Source organism: Stegastes partitus, unplaced genomic scaffold (assembly GCF_000690725.1).
Source record: "Stegastes partitus isolate 25-593 unplaced genomic scaffold, Stegastes_partitus-1.0.2 Scaffold2539, whole genome shotgun sequence".
Lineage (NCBI taxonomy): Eukaryota > Metazoa > Chordata > Actinopteri > Pomacentridae > Stegastes > Stegastes partitus.
Genome location: NW_007580270.1, coordinates 1 through 17,257, shown reverse-complemented (window position 1 = coordinate 17,257; position 17,257 = coordinate 1). Strand labels below are relative to the sequence as shown.

The 17,257-nt window shown below is 41.5% G+C and overlaps 2 protein-coding genes across 2 annotated transcripts in view; one reads left to right on the top strand and one right to left on the bottom strand.

Moving 5' to 3' along the window:
• The window catches only part of LOC103375302 (DNA-directed RNA polymerase III subunit RPC4), a 10,338-nt gene extending 6,615 nt beyond the window's left edge, over window positions 1–3,723 (top strand). The window contains exon 8 of the mRNA XM_008305534.1: window positions 3,324–3,723. Coding sequence (XP_008303756.1) covers window positions 3,324–3,464 — 141 coding nt within the window. The 3' untranslated portion in view covers window positions 3,465–3,723. The remainder of the gene's footprint in view (window positions 1–3,323) is intronic.
• A 1,449-nt stretch (window positions 3,724–5,172) lies between these two features.
• On the bottom strand, window positions 5,173–12,744 carry tfam (transcription factor A, mitochondrial). The gene is made up of 7 exons (XM_008305533.1): window positions 12,491–12,744; window positions 9,530–9,672; window positions 9,069–9,139; window positions 8,727–8,876; window positions 8,179–8,274; window positions 6,952–7,008; window positions 5,173–6,856 (listed from the first exon to the last, which is right to left on the bottom strand). The coding sequence occupies exons 1-7, from the start codon at window positions 12,574–12,576 to the stop codon at window positions 6,569–6,571; spliced, it is 891 nt and encodes a 296-aa protein (XP_008303755.1). The 5' UTR covers window positions 12,577–12,744; the 3' UTR covers window positions 5,173–6,568.
• Between the last annotated feature and the right edge of the window lie 4,513 nt (window positions 12,745–17,257).

Below are 17,257 nucleotides of genomic sequence, written 5' to 3'. Positions count from 1 at the left end.
CTTCTGGGAGAATGTCCTATGGACAGACGAGACAAAACTGGAACTATTTGGCAAGGCACATCAGCTCTATGTTCACGGACTCAAAAATGAAGCATATCAAGAAAAGAACACTGTCCCTACTGTGAAACACAGAGGAGGCTCTGTTATGTTCTGGGGCTGCTTTGCTGCATCTGGCACAGGATGTCTTGAATCTGTGCAGGGTACAATGAAATCTCAAGACTATCAAGGTATTCTAGAGAGAAATGTGCTGCCCAGTGTCGGAAAGCTTGGTCTCAGTCGCAGGTCATGGGTCTTGCAACAGGATAATGACCCAAAACACACAGCTAAAAACACCCAAGAATGGCTAAGAGGAAAACACTGGACTATTCTGAAGTGGCCTTCTATGAGCCCTGATCTAAATCCTATTAAACATCTGTGGAAGGAGCTGAAACATGCCATCTGGAGAAGGCAGCCTTCAAACCTGAGACAGCTGGAGCAGTCTGCTCATGAGGAGTGGGCCAAAATCCCTGCTGAGACGTGCAGAAGTCTCATTGACAGTTACAGAAATCATTTGATTGCACTGATTGCCTCAAAAGGTTGTGCAACAAAATATTAAGTTAAAGGGTACCATGATTTTTGTCCAGGCCTGTTTCATGAGTTTATTTTTAAAAATAATTCTGTTTAGCCGCGGTTCAAAAGCAATGTCGGATTTTCATTGGTTAATTTTCGTAGAATTTTTATTTGTTATTACTTTTGTCAGATTCAAGTTATTTCTGTGACCATTGTGGGTTTTTCTTTCATTAACCGAGGGGTACCAACAATTTTGTCCACGTGTGTAGCAGCATAGCTACGGGACAGTTCAGGTGATCCTGAGCAACTCTAACTATAAGCTTTATCAAAGAGGAAAGTTTTAAGCCTAATCTTAAAGTAAAGATGGTGTCTCTGCCTCCCATTCTACTTCTGGAAACTCTGGAACCACAAGTAGACCTGCAGTCTGAGAACGAAGGACTCTGTTAGGATGATGTGGTACAATAAGGTCTTTAAGATGAGATGGAGCTGATCATTCAGAGTTTTATATGTTAGAAGCAGGATTTTAAATTCTATCCTGATAATAAGGAATTCCAATAGTCCAGTCTAGAAGTTATAAATGCATGGACTAGCGTCTCAGCATCACTCTGAGGCAGGATGTTCCTGATTTTTACATTATGTAGATGAAAGAAGGCGGCTCAGGAAAAGCAGGCAGGCAGGAGACAGAGCGGGGACCAGCAGAAACACTAGCCATGAACGTCTATGGTCTGGCAGTGTGTGAAGGAATGAGCTGAGCTTTATAGCAGGAGTTGGGTGACTGAATGCAGGTGAGCTGATCCCCCACAGCTGTCTCCAATACCTGCAATCAGGCGGGCTGAGCACGGCTGGAGTGACTGAGAGGGTGCACAAGAAGGAGAAAGGCAGAGAGAGGGAGAAGAGAGGGAGAGGAAGAGAAAAAGAGGAAGACAAGAATTTTAGAAATATAAGGGAGGTTGGATATGGGCCTATAGTTTGGTAAAACACCTGGATCTAGAGTTGGCTTTTTGAGTAGTAGTTTTATTCCAGCTACTTTGAAAGCATACAGTCTGTAGCCTGTTAATATAGAGAAGTTGAATTCTGTTTCAAGATTTCAACATTTAGAACATTAAAAAAACAAAAAAAAACAACACACAGGCCCCCCCATCCCCCACCCCACCTCGCCCCGAGGCCATGGAGTGGGCCCTTCACCCTGCCAGGGAAGGGCGGACCTAAAGCCTGCACCACAGCAGCCAGAGTCAGCAGCTGCTCCCAATGCAGAGGGCTCCCACTGAGGAAACCCTGGGAATTACAGCCAAGAATGAATAACATAAAATATTTACAACATATTTATTAATAAAATGAAATTAAATAATTAAAATATTGCATTATAGAAAAGTAACAATGGTGCTAAAAAAATAAGTGCAATATACAATAAAATCATAAATAAGCTAAGAAACTAAATCTAACAACTAAAAATGCATCAGATAGAATTCGAAAATAAAATGGATATTAATTAGTGCAGTGGAAGAGAATATCTGTTCAGAATAAAATCTGTATTAGTGTTTACAGCCCTAAAAGTGTTTTTCTGAACATCTCTGGCTTCACATGAACATTCCCGTGTTTTGTTTTTTTTTTAACATAAATGGCCTTTATAACTTTTAGAGCTGCTTTATGAAACAGTTAAAAAAAAAAGCTAAAAGATTTCCATCAGGGTTTATTGAAAATAGCTGAACTTTTTTATGCTCTCATTAAGAAACATATTCTGATTGGATAATTAGACAAAAAGTTGGAATTATTAAGTAATTCAGATATCCATCCATCCATTATCTAGACACCTTAATCCTCACTAGGGTCATGGGGGCTGTAGCTTATCCCAGCTGACTTAGGGTGAAGGCAGGTTCACCTGGCAGGTAACCAGTCTGTCACAGGGCTACACAGAGGGACAGAGAGAATCAGCAATTAACCTCAACATGCTTTTGGACTGTGGAAGGAAGCCGCAGAACCGTGAGAGAACCCACGCTGCACGGGGAGAACTCCATGCAGAAAAATCCCGGGCGTCCTCTCCGGGACGCGAACCGGCGATCTGCTAGCTGTGAGGTGACAGTGCTAACCACTAAGTCACCTTGCAGCCTTAATTCGGAGATCACTTCCCTAAAATTTCAAAAACCAAAGCAGAAAACTTTGAACACAAATAAATGAAAAACAGAAATGAAAGCTAATGTGGTTTTTGACTCAAATTAAAAATATCCCATACCTAATTATTTCTTTCCTTAAACTACAAAAGTCTAAAATGAGTGTCTAAAAGAAATGTGAAAACAATTCAAAAATTATTTTTCATCCAATACTTCTACAGCTTATTTATGGTACTGGGTTCTTTGAGTTTGTTTCCATGTGTAAAAGCCAATTCATGCCGATGTGTCAACAAGGGTACGTATGACTTTTGTCATCTACCCAAGTCATCCATACTTTTATTCTACATCAATACCACAGTGAAGAAATGACCGTGGACATTGAAAGACCTTTGATTTACACAGAGCCCAGACACAGTGTGAACCATGCAGTGGCCTGAATGGACTGCAGTAAGTTATTTACTGTGTGTAAATTCCAAATAAAGTATGGCAAATATGTCTTTTTTTGCCTTTATTATTTTTAGTAGAGCAGTGGAGAGACCACATTTCCATTTTTTTTTATGACATTATTAAAAACTATTGCAGTAGCAAATTATTAGCACTGTGTCATATTGGGGAACACTGCCACTCCTGTGTCAGTATGTGAAAGTTCTTTCCTTCTTTACGCAGCAACTGGTGTCTGTGCGTCTGTCTGAGGGGCGAACTGGAGACATGATGGTGTTGGGAAACGTACACCACAAACTGGTCTTATCTCCTGATTTCCAGGCTTTACTGGGACAAGCTTCAACACAGCAGCCACAGGGCCCCTAATCTCAAATACTGCACAAGGACTGAGCAGAGGTGATATTACAGACTCTGTCACACAAGGAGCGATTCATTTAATCTGATGGGGTGTGTTGCTTGGTTACAACACCAACAGATCACTGTGGAGGGAGTAAAATGACAGTCACGTCTCTGCTATGAGGGTTTAAGGGCAGCTATAAAGGTTACCATCAAGGTAACTTACTTTTATATTTTTTCTGTAAAATCTTTGAAATAAATCTATTTGATAATCCTGTTTGAAAAACAATTCAGTGGTTATTTTTTTGTAATCTTTTGGGTATGAAGACACTGCAGAGATGGAAAGATGAAAAATGTGATCTGGCAAATATATGGTATTGATCCGCTGATCCACATGGACTGTCATGCTGTCACCTAAATGCATGTCAGTGGAAGAAGGACTTGTTAGTGGGAGAACACTGCCACTTCCACACTCACCAGCACAGCAGGAGGCTCGAGACTGGGTCAACAATGCACTGATGTACCTGATGACATTGGAATGTGTAACATTTGTATTTAGTGGATGTTGATTGTGACAGTGGTAGTTGCTGTAGCTTTTTTTTTTTTTTAAATGTCTCCTCGTGACCTGTCCAGGATGTACTCTTCCTTCACCCTGAGTCAGCTGGGACAGACTCCAGCCCCCCTCCACCCTACACAGGACAGAGCGGTGTATAGATGATGGATGGATGGATGGATGTCTCTTCCATCAGCTTCTTGTTTCGGGTCAACTGCAGTTGCAGTTGCTGTGATGTATAAGGTTTTATATTAACTACAGACTAGATCCTTAACTTCTTTACACAGCAGTACTTATCACTATGTAATAATGTTAAGACAAAAATGTCTGTCGTTAAAAATAAAAAAACAATAACATAAATACAAATATGTTCCAGTATTTATCCTTATGTATGTACTTATTTAAATGTGGCCTAAATTTAGCTTCTCTAACTCATTGGCCTTTTTATAGCCTTAGGGTCCTTCAACAACAAGCAAGTGAAAAGACGCAGACGTCTACAAACATATTTTAGCCATTAAATGTGTTTTTTATCGTCAAAACCTTTCCATTACAGTTTCAGAAACCTTTTACCATTTTAAGTAATGTCTGACAAACAGACTTCTGCAGATGGTTGGTACATAAAGATTACTTTTAATTTTCTTCATGGCTTCGAATCATATTCTTGTGTGAAGCCTGAGCTCACACTTCATTGAAAACTATTTTGTATTGACGAAAATACTAATTAAATTCAAGTGTCAGTTTTTTTTTTTTTTTGAACAGTTCATACATGACAGGGTTAAAAAAAATGCAGCAATTATCGTACGTTATTGTCAAGGTAGTCTTTAAAGTTTAATTGGGATAACAAACGCTAACCCCTTGGTCAGCGTTTACAAACTGTAAACCAACTATGATTGAAGCAGATATAACACTATTTTGGGTGTTTAGTTTTAAGCAGTATTTGTCAGCTCAACTGTCCTACTGCATTGTATGTATAGAGCAGCCTCCACTTTACAGGTGTTGACAGAATTTAAACACTTTGTTGTGTTTACAATACTATGATATAATCATTCCACAAGGTAAGCCGACATAATGATATTACAATAATATAGTACAATTTAAAAAAAACATAAAAAACTAATTGCTGCTTTATTTTGTCCATTTTTAAGAATATGTGAAACTTTTTTAGCACCATCAGTGGTCATTCAGTAGAGAAGTGTATGTAAATGTTTATTCAGAAAACCCACACTACATAGTAAACCACTTTTGTTAAATGCAGTATGAATATGGTAACACTAAATACATTCTACAAACCAAAGTTAACACTAAAAATAATTAACCAGTGTTGGTCACAATGGCAGACCAGAAAGATGGTTGATATTAGGATTAATTGACATTCGCCAAAGCTCGTTCATGTTTGAGACATGTAGCAAATGACTCGCTTCACACAGTGAAGTCAGGGCAAACTGGCACTTCTCATCGGAGGGAAATTATAAAAATTCATTTTATTATCAACCCTGACAGTTTTTCTTCAGCTTTTAACAGAGCAAAAAGCATCTTACATATAAAACTTCACTGGAGCCATGCAAAATTGGAACTCAAGTGTCAGTTGATAATGGTCCTTGCGACGTAAATGACAAATGGCAGGATTTCACAGTTTGAGGTTGCAAATGAAGCTTATGCTACACTGATACCAGTGCTGATACAAAGAATTCAGTCAGGCTGCAATTACGGGAACAGAGGTACTGTCAGATGAAGTACAGTCTAGAATTTTGCAACCAATTAGCCCATTGCTTTTTGAAAGCTACTGAGAACAAAGTCAATAGATCTAGTCATCAAACTGAAAAGCCCAAAACTGATGATGTGCTTCTCTCTCCACACTTTGACCTCCCTATTGTAACATCAGTGTATCTGCCCTTCATATTGACTCAATCCCACATATAGCATCATTCTGCTATCTTAAGGATGCACTTCCAAATATGGATCTATCTGTCCCGTTTAATAAAAGTGACCATTTCAAAACCAAACTGTATACCTGAAAGATGCTTATGTTGGAACAGACTGCGTAAGAAGTCTAGCTACAGAGACAGACAAAAACAATACTGGTTTTGGACTTTCCATGGATTTCTTGACAAAAAACCAAACAGAGTAACACCAGACATATTCTTTAAATTACTACTCTGTATGACATGACCAAAAATAGAAAAAAGGTGGGATTGTTTTGGGACAGCAACATAACCTTATATACTGTGGTTACACTCAGCGCCACAAAGACCTTCCAAACATTAAATTGAAAAGTATCTACAGTATTTTTCTGTGTATTTGAAGATGGAGTGACAATAATGTACCTTAAAAAAAATCCTGTTTTCTGGATTTATTTGCTGTAAGTTTCAATAAACAGAAACACTGATGTTATGTGAAATTATCTTAATCTGTCTGGAAGCTGTGAAAACTTTGGCATGTTGGACATGAAGAGCATTCATTAGAACTGGGGACTTTGTGACTTTAAAAAACAACGGAGAGCAGAGCCCAGGCTCATCAGAACTCCTGTATTCAGCCGTCACAAACATATCTCTTCGCTCTGGTCTCACAACATAAATACATCTCATTTCTTCTTGGTAGACCTTTGGGAGACAGTTTTTGCAGAGGTACTTTTCATTGTCTTCCTGGTTGTTTTTGACTTTCCTGCTTCACTGGCTTTCTTTACCGCTGTAGCTTTAGCTTTCTTTGTTCCTTTCTTAGCTGCTGGACTTTTAGCAGAAGATTTCTTCTTGGCAGACAGGGTCTGTTCTCGGATCAGGTCCTCTCGTCCAATCTCCACCATGTGGTCCTCCCACGACTTCATCTCATTCTTGTAGCGAATTTTGTCATCTTCTGCAAGCTGTATGTAGACCTGAGATGAGGAATGAACAGAGATCTCAACACTGAACAATGCTTGATTGGCCTTAGAACTCCAAGAATAAAGATGTTTGTGCTTGCGTGGCCAACCTGTTTCTGATGGCTGAACAGATTCCTCCAGTCCTCCAACAATGACTTCATCTTTGCCTGAAACAACATCAGAGGTGACATTCTATTCATTATTGTTGAGAAAAAATAATTGATATTACAAAAAACAAATGCAGCATGCTCAAAAAGAGTCTACATAGGCGTTTACTGGAAGACACATTCAGCATAGTGAAACATCTTTCCAGAGTTGGGTACCCAGTTTATACAGATAAACTATGTTGTCTATGCTGATTCCAGGTTTGTTTTTAATGCAACAAAAGACAAAAAAAAACAAAAAAAATCCAATGTCATGGGTTTTTCTATGATTTTTTTCATTTTGTCATACTGCCCAGAAGATATTTTTGAGTTCTCTCTACTTCTAGCCATAGTTGTGCTGTTTCCATACAAGTGCAGACCTTTATATTGCAGTGAAAAATTAGCCCAAAGAAAGGAAAAATGAGAGAGGAGCAAAAAATGTCCAGAAACTTTTTGAGGTTCTGAGGTTTAAAGGACATTTTAATCCATCGCTAGCTAACCACTTGTGCATTACTTTGAAGCAATGCGTCAGTTGTCTTAAAGTTACCTTTACTCACCCTAAGCTCAGAGTTAAGACTCTGACACAGGGGATGGAGCATTTTTCTAAAAATACTGACCTGAATTAGTCATGATGCACATCACGCTGATGCAGCTGACTAATTATTAATTTGACATGAAGTCTTTTCTTAGTGTTGTTAGGCAGGTTCACCTGGACAGGTAATCAGTCTATCAAAGAGCTACACTTAGAGACAGACAACCAAGCACACTCACATTCATACCTACAGACAATTTAGAATCACCAATTAACCTCAACATGATATAGACTGTGGGAGGAAGCCGGAGAACCTGGAGAGAAACCAGTTACTAGCTGGTCTATGCTTTAGTATTACTATCAGCAGCTGTGGCTCAGGTGGTAGAGTGGGTTGTCCTCCAATCGCAGGGTTGGCGATCCCCCGCCCCTCCACAGTCGAAGTGTCCTTGGGCAAGACATTGAACCCGAAGTTGCTCCCAATGGCAGACAGCACCTTGCATGGCAGCTCTGTCACCATTGGTGTATGAATGTGTGTGTGAATGGGTGAATGAGAAACACTGTAAAGCGCTTAGGATAAAAGCGCTATATAAGTGACCATTTACCATCAGTGGGGACCTCAGGTCAGCTTTGTGCAAAAAATTTGAACCGCTGTGGTTCCTTACCTGGGTGGTGACTCCTCTGGCCTCCTCAAAGTGCTCCGACATGAAGATGTTGAAAGGAGAGCGAGGACGTTTGGGTTTCCCCAGGTTGGTTAACTCCTTAAAAAACAAACACACACAAAACATACAAAAGTTGTAAGGAGCTTCACTACTTAGAATGCTGGCTGGGCTTCAAATAAGACATCAGTTAATGTTTCACTCCCTAAATACACTACATTCAAAGCTCCAGTTGATGGCAGCCCAACAACGCTTCAACCTGACCCACCCTTTGCTGCAATGTGGGGGGCTGGGGTGGCAGGGTTATTTAGTGTGAGCAAGGTCTAGATATTATGGATCTGGTCAATGAATTGCACTTAGCACGCTTCCACCTTCACCAACAAAAAGCTATACAATTCACCTATTCCCACATCAATGGTCGCTGAACAGCAATGCAAGGCACTGGCATACCCAGCAGGAGCAGCTTTGGGTGTATTGTCTTGCCCAAGTGGATCACTCTCTCTACCACAGGCCTAAGATAAACACAGAAATCATCAAACCACTATTTTTCTCACCCTCTTCTTTCGAATGGCCCTTCTCTTGGCCAGTCTCTGCCTTTTCTCCAGGGATTGTTGCTGGAGCTGTGCTGGAGTCAGTCGGGCCTTGTAGCGCTCGAGGTCCACCTTGAATTGCTCCCTGGCTCGGTCAAAGGCTTCCTGAAATGGCTGCAAGAGAGAGACACCAAAACAAACTCTGGTCACAACAGACTGACAAAATCCATGTGTATGACGAGAGAAGACAGTGTGTATGTGTTTTTTACTTTATCAGTATCCGAGAATGATTTGCCACTTTCTATCAATGGCACTCTTCTGATTTTAAATTAAAGGCATACAGTTTACACTGTGAACTGGAAATACCTGTTTCTGCTCTGGGCTCATCGTTCTCCACTGCTGGGCAATCTTCCTAATGATATCCACTGATTTGATTTCTGAAGGCAAGAAGTATAAGACGGTTATAATTGACAACAGAATTGTATCAATTGAGTCCTTGACAGATAAAACTTAGACTGATTTAGCTCAGCCACATGCTGTAAAATTACATTTCAATATGATTTTTATATTCTTCTGTCACATAGATTATTGTTAAGCTGTACAAGCTGTTACTACCATACCAGTGCAGAACTGGTATAAATGTAAACTACATTCAATGAAGGTAATTCAAAAAGTTCTCAGCCACAACTCCCAAGGGGCATACCTCCCATTTTGGAGGATAACTGTATAACTGTAAAGCCTTATATCACTGTCCAAAAACATTCATATGTTTAAAGCAATCAAAGGGGAAAAAAAGGAGAGGAAAGCTTTAAGCGTTGCAAATTTACCTGGGTTTAGACTAGTCACTATAGGCTTCTGTTGTTGAACATATCTCATGTATCCATTTAGAGGCCGCTTTGGAGGGCCACTGGCCTGAGAGGTTAGACATCTCACTGGGTTGATATATGCAGCAGGTAGGACACTGGTAAACCTAAAGAGAGTGAGCACAAAATAATACAGAAAATACCCCACCATCCATCCTCACCATAGACTGTATAAAAGATGGACGTAGCAACCGGCCCTGAAAAATGAAGCCAACCCGGAAGTGTCAAAAACCTGCAATATCACTCTGTCCGCTAGTCCTGGCTCCAAATAGCCCTGGCTCCCATAGAAATAAATTGGAAAAGAAGTGATTACAGATCACGAAATACCACATTCCTACAGCTCAGGATTTTAAAAAAAAAAAATAGTTTTCATGGTCAAGTCCAGAGATCAGGTGGCCAATCTGAAAATAAATCAATACTGAATTTTTTAAAAATCGTCAAAATTTTGCGGGCAAGGGGTGTGGCTGGCTTGATTGACAGTTGGCAGCGACCATACAGATGAAGCGAGCAGAAGGTGGAAAATGTGGGCGGGCAGAGAGGGCCTGCCTCTCAATCCGTCTGACCAATCGCTGCTCCTATGGCTCCGCCCCCCTCCGACGATTTTTGCGTCACTGGCTCCAAAAATCCAAGATGTCAACCAGGAAGTAGCAAAACCCTGGCTTCATTCTCTCAAACAATGGGTGACTTCACGGTAGCAAAGTCCATCTTTCATACAGTCTATGATCCTCACTTATGAAAGAACTTTACACAAAACTACTTACAAATCTGGCAGTTTAATGATGCCTTCTAGAGAGGAGGTAGAACATACTAATCTAGTACTAAAGATCTTTGGGTTTTTGCCTTTATTCAAACAAAGAAATACATCTGATGACATCACTTTGGGCTCTGGAAGACTGTGAAGGACATTTATACTATTTCTTGACATTTCAAGACATTGCCAGATCAGATGATAATGAACATATTGTAGCAGCCTCAAACAACTGCTTTTTTATTTTATTTTTTTTTTAAATCAAGTATTTTATCACATAGTCCACACAACAAATCAGTAAATTTTAAAAATGGTAAAAAGTCTGCACTTATATATATCCTTTCTACCTTAGTGGTACTCAAAGAGCTTTACAATGTGTTTCTCATTACACACTCACACACACATTCATACACCAATCGTGACAGCTGCTATGCAAGGTGCTGCCTGTCTTCGGGAGCAACTTCAGGTTCAGGACACTTTTGACAGTGGAGGGGATCGAACCACCAACCTTGTGACAACCACTTTACCGCCTGAGTCACAGATGTCCAACACACAAGTGCTCTCTTATAATCCCTTTCAAAATCCACTGCAGAGATGAAAATCAGTTTCATTCACAGGTTGCTTACAGGATCACCTGTATGTTATGAATGACCCCAAGACTCAGTTTTTTTATATAAAAAAAAAAAACAGCCACACTGCATGAAATCACCAGAAGCTAAAAATTGTTACAATTGTCAACCCTTGAAACTCCAAAATTCTGAAATTCTGATCATGAAAGTCATGTGGGTGTTTAAAAAAAAAATTGCCAAATTTACAACATTTGCTACACCCAGTAGCAGTAGAAACATAGTATATCATTACATTTTAAATTCTCTGACACTGTGAATGTATCATGTGCAATGCACTGTTCCACCAGAAAAAATACTGAATATATGTCTAAAACTGTAATGGTTATATAGCCCCTTTTCTACCTTAGTGGCACTCAAAGCATTTTACAATGTGTACTTATTTACCCATTCACACACACATTCATACACCAATGGCGACAGAGCTGCCATTGAAGGTGCTGCCTGCCAGGGGCAGGGGATCAAACTGCCAACCTTATGATCACAGGACAACCGCTCTACCACCTGAGCTACAGCCGCCCATCCATCCATTATCTATACACCGCTTAATCATCACTAGGGTCGTGGGAAGCCTATCCCAGCTGACTTAGGGTGAACACAGGTTCACCTGGACAGGTAACTAGCCTATCAAAGGGCTACACAGAGAGACAGACAACCAAGCACGCTAAATACACACCTGACGGACAATTTAGAATCACAAATAATAGAACATGTAAACTCTACTCAGAAAGATCCCGGTGTCCTCACCAGGACGCAAACCAGCGACCTTCTTGCTGCGAGACAACAGTGCTAAAATTGTATAATTTCATCAAAATCACTATATTCTACACAAGTCAATTTTTAATTACCAAAACTAAAGCATTTTTTTTTTTTAAAATGCAAAATAACAAATGAACTACTTAGCACAACAAAGCGCTGACTGCTCAGTCATGTGACAGAAGTGCAGTGTTTTCAGACAAACTGCAGGCAGCGTTCAGAGCAGAGACAGGACCTAATATTACAATGGAGACAGTGGATGGTGCAGGACTTATATTACAATGGAAACAGGTGATGGAGCAGGACTTAAATTACAATAGAGACAGGTAATAGTGCAGGAATTATATTACAAAGACTAAGGCAGGAGATAAGCGTTCAAAAACATTTTAATCCTTTCCTAGTTGTAACCACACGTGCATTACTTGCACGCAACAACGACATTTCTACTGAGGTAACTACAATCACCCTGTACATCTTGTGATACATTAACACCCTCAAAGCTTGTGAACAGTTAAAGTAGTTCAGATCATCACCGGGACCACTCCTGAACAATCCACTGAGAGTCACACAGTAATGCTTCCAATTCATGATTCCAACCACGGCCAACTCACTCTACGCTACCTACTGCTACTTTTTCAAACACAATGGCCGTAGTTAAAACATTTGTCAACTCCCAAAAATACAAACACGATTCGTACGCAAAATGAGTAGACAGCAAACCGCAGATAACGGGCTAAGCTAGCTGTACCGCCGCTGCAGTGAGCTAACACAGTAAAACAGGTGGAGGCTAGGTACCTTGCCAGAGCGCTGGTGCAGGACAGCACACTGAAGGACTTAGCCAGAAGGCTAACACCTGCTGCCATTAAGGTGTACGGTGCCATGTCGGCCTGAAATGAAAAACGCTGCTAAACAGAGTAGAAAACCACTGGCGTATCGACCCACAAAACTGGCGTAGTCTTATACGCATGCATTAATATTGTAAATGAAGCCGAGCCTCTCCTTCTTGTTGACATGCAGACCAGCAAAAGGCGCCCTTGCAGTCGTCCGGTGGATTGTGGGAAAATCTTCTTCTTCCGTTGATATATTTGGTGGTTGGCATCCAACATTCAGGTGCATTACCGCCACCTACCGGACTGGAGTGTGGAGCAAGATTGGCAATACGGAATAATAAATAAATTAGTTTTAAAAAACAACAACAACAACAAAAAAACATTCTTATTAGAAGTCGTGGGTTTTTAAGAAATTCAATTAGCTCTCTTATTATTTATTTTCCTGTTCCCCCAAGAAGGTTCCTCACTGTTAGCTCTACTTTGATTTTTTTGCAACTTTGCTTTGAGTTTTTTCCTGTCATCTTCATATTGCTGACATTCTAGCAGCACATGCTGAACTGTTTGTCTTCTGTCACAGTACTGACATGCTCCAGTTGGATGTTTATTCATTATTTGGAGTGTTTCATTTAATCTGGTGTATCCGATTCTTAGACGGGTAATGACTGCCTCTTCCCTCTGGCTCCTGCCCAGCATTCTGCCCTGACCAGCGTTTTTGGATGTTATATAAGCGTCTTCCTGTATCATTAGTGGCACGGGCTGAGCCCGAGGCCACTATTGTTATCCTGGTGCGCATCTTCTTATTATTCCTCTTCCGTACAAATTTTCGGTCGGCTACTCCTCCCACAGATTTGAAAGCACCCACACAAATTATACATCAAAACGTGCGGCTCGATCGGGACAAGTGTGCTTACATACAGATTTACAAAAATCGCATTTTTCGCGACACAATTCGCAAAAACGTCGCAAAAATCTCCCATTGAAAATGAATGGGACGGACGAAAAAAACACAAAAACTCGTGTCTACTGAAGTGCAAACTCTACAGTCACTGTAGACAGTTGGGCGTTCTGATTGATCTAGAGTCTACAGTCGCTGACCAATCACGTGGTCGACTGGCGACTGTAGACTATTAGGCCTTCGGAATGGCCAGCGACTGTAGACTCTCGACCAATCAGAGGGCGTCTGACTGTAGACGACCAATCGGATGTCAGAACTGGACGTTGCCGTCTGCCTTAGCAACGTAAACAAAGTCGTTCGAATCGCGCGTCAAAGCGACCTTTTGGTGTATTTGGAGAAAATTTCGAACACTTTCCAGCGTCTCCTCTCATCATTCAAGACTTCACCCGCCGGTTTGTTTGAGGGACATCAACTAGCTCATCGAGAGTTCTTCCGAAAGGTAACGTTACAGCTCGTAGCTAGCTCATTAGCAAACTGTCATTTGTAAAAGTGTCAATCTGTCAACCGGAGACCCAAGTTGTCAACAGTTGCAAAAGTTTTATTATATACTCGCTACTACGGTAAAAACAAATTCGTCAAGTGTCTGCCCATATCACTTTTGTCTAGTGTAAAATAATTCGAGACTTTACTGTTCATAAACTGTTCTTTATACCATGGTCTGGGTGAATACTCGATTCTGATTGGCTGCAGGGTGTCCATTAANTGAAGATGGCGACCCCAGTCATTCAAGTAGTGAATCCAGGGGCCCCTGCAGACCGACAGCAGGCCCTACTGGTGGCAACTAAGGAGGCAAGGTGTTATCGTGACAGACGGATGGCCTTCCCCAAACCTCTGCAGGAACTGCTGAACCCGTCAACAGCCCTGGCTCACACTGAGAGGCTCCTATGAGCAGAGGGTGTCTCCATGCCCTCACGCCAGCTGTGCCTTGGAAATCTGGTGGTCCCATTTGGGCAATACATGAACGTGCCATTCCACTGGCTTGTGGCGAATGATGTGGGCTACATGAAGTAGTAAGTATATATTATTTGATACCATTGTAGGCTAAGAATATAAAACATCATAATATTGTCATGCTATAATAGACTACCTGTAAATCTCTTGTTCACACATCTAGGCCTGTTTTCAGTGATTAGGACTCGTTTACTTATTATCACAATTGCAGCAATGATGACTGTACTAAGCTGTTAATATGATTACAGCATACTGGACAGGCACAGAGCAGAGGGCAGGAACCCACAGAGAAAGGGAGAGATAGGAAATCAGTGGGTCAAAGACTACCTGGCAGAGTCCACAGAGAGCTTCCAACAAGTGTCCACAGTCCTCGAGGTCAACGTTGACAGGTGTATTTACGGTCAGAGAGAGTTTGAGATTCAAACCTTTCAGGAGATGTGGGAACTGTACAGCCAGTACACCGCCAAAAAGGACAGACCAGAGCAGTTCAGCACTGAGCAGAGAGACAGAATACAGCAGGCATACAGTTCTGTGAGGAGGTGGTTGCACACACCAGTGACCCACATCACCAGCGTGCAGATGAAAAGGTTCAGACAGTATATTCATGACAAGGAGCAAGTAAGTGTTGTGACACAGAAGAGCACAACTGCAAAGTAAATAAGAGTTATTCACATTATTGATCTTTTAATCACTTTAGCACATTCTGCTTGTTTGCTGTTGGTAAGTAAAACCTGATATGTCATAAAATGTAAATATTTACAATACATTTGTTGTTCAGCAACTTCTGGCAAGCACCTCCAAATATGATATTCCACCATGGTCTGGTGGTGACGCAGAACTAATAGTTCCATGCCAGTCTGTGGAAGGTAAGCAGGAGACAAAGCAACTGACCATCAAACATTATTTATTTTATAACAAAAAATGCTAACAATACAAAATTGCCTTGTTTGGTATATTCTCAGACTTAATCAGATCAAAGCAGCCTGATCCTGCCGTCCAGCCTGTTGTTCAGCCTGTTGCTCGGCCTGCCGTCCAGCCCACTGCACAGATCACTGTGCAGCCCAAGGTGCACAAGCAGCACAAGCAACACAAGCAGCACAAGCAACACAAGAAACACAAGCACAAGTCCCCGTCCACTGGCCAGCCCACAGTTTCCCAGTCCACCAGCCAGCCAACAGTGTCCCTGTCCACAAGCCAGGGTCATGATTTTCCACTGGAATCGCCTGACTTTCCTGTAAGTGATATTCACATTATATGCAATCAGTCTAGAGGTGGTTCAAAAGTTTGACATGACTTTGTGCAATAAAATGTTGTTTTGTATGTGTCAAATGTGTCCCAGGTGGAGCTGGAGGGTTGGGTGCGTCTGTGGGAAAATCCCAATGGCATCCCATCTGCCGACATATCGTGGATAAAAGAGGACACAGAGCGAGGGCTGCTCACCCCTGTACAAATGTACAAGGACGTCACGGGCCTGCTGAAGAGGCGGCGGGTGATGAAGTCTGACCGCATGTGGTTTTACCCACCAGAACCTCCAGGCTACATCAGAGGTGGGCCTCCAACTCCACAGCTCTTTTTTCGGAGCCGCGTGTTTGTGTGGCGCCCTGTTGGAGTGTGGAGTTACTCTCTGAAGTGTCCCCGAGGGGATGAGTGCGTAGGTAGATCACGGAACGTGCACCTCTACAAGTCTGGCTACCATCACCGGGTAAAAAACACTTCACCTGTATTACAGTCATCGCATTACATTGGGAACGAGTACTCTCAGATCGTTTCCTTTGTGCTGACCTGCGAGGAGTCTACGGAGAAGCTGGGCGTGTGCAGCTGAACTAACACGTGGTCTCGTGGTGCGAGTGAACGATGGTCATCAGGTTGATCTGGTTGCTTCTGTCGGCTCAGGTAGCTGCTGCTCCAGGTACTGTGAGTCCAATTTCTTCCTCATTGACTCAGTCTCTCAGACACACCTGATGACTAAAGTGTTCAGGTGCAGGCAGACAGAGCTCCACTGAGTCAGTCAGGAACAAAGAGTCGGCCCACATTCAGTCTGGAAGGTTCACGTTTTAACAGCGATCACAGTTCTGCCTCTGTACACATGATGGCCAGTGGTCTGGACATTCAAGATGCACTCAGCTCATAGAAACGTCTGTTCATTAAAAACTCTGCTCATAGAAAACTTTTCAACTAGAAATCGCTTTCCACTGTTGTCCAACAAATGTTTGGTCGCTCACCTGTCAGAGGAGCAGACACCTGGGAGCATCTACTGGAGCAGCATGTGAGGTGCTGAGTTTAGTTTTTGTTTTTAAAAAAAAATCATTTTGTGTTTTGGGACTAAAAAAACAAAAAAAGAAGTCATACCATAGTATGTCGTTTTTCGTGAAAATGGTCATCGTACAGAATGTTGTAAAAACGTGTCAGGATGTAGTATACAGTGGAAATAGTATAATATATGTAGTAAAAGTCCCCCTTTTGAGGCGCTGCTATAGCTCACCTGGTTGAGCTGGCGTCCCATGAACAATGCTGCAGTCCTGATGTTGAGGTCATCTATTCGAGTCCTGCTCACGGCCCTTTCCTGCATTTCCTCCCCCATGTTCCTGTCTCTCTCACTGTACTATCAAATAAAGGCACAAAGGGTGGAAGAAAAAACAAAACCTGACTGGAGTTTTTTTTTCTAAATCTCATTTTGTGTTGTGCCATTGAAAAAAGTCATACTATCGTATGTAGTTTTTTCGCAAAAAAGGTCATCGCACAGAATGTTGTAAAAACATGTCAGGATGTAGTATCTAGTGGAAATAGTATAATGTATGTAGTAAAAGTCACCTGGCGTAAGTATTT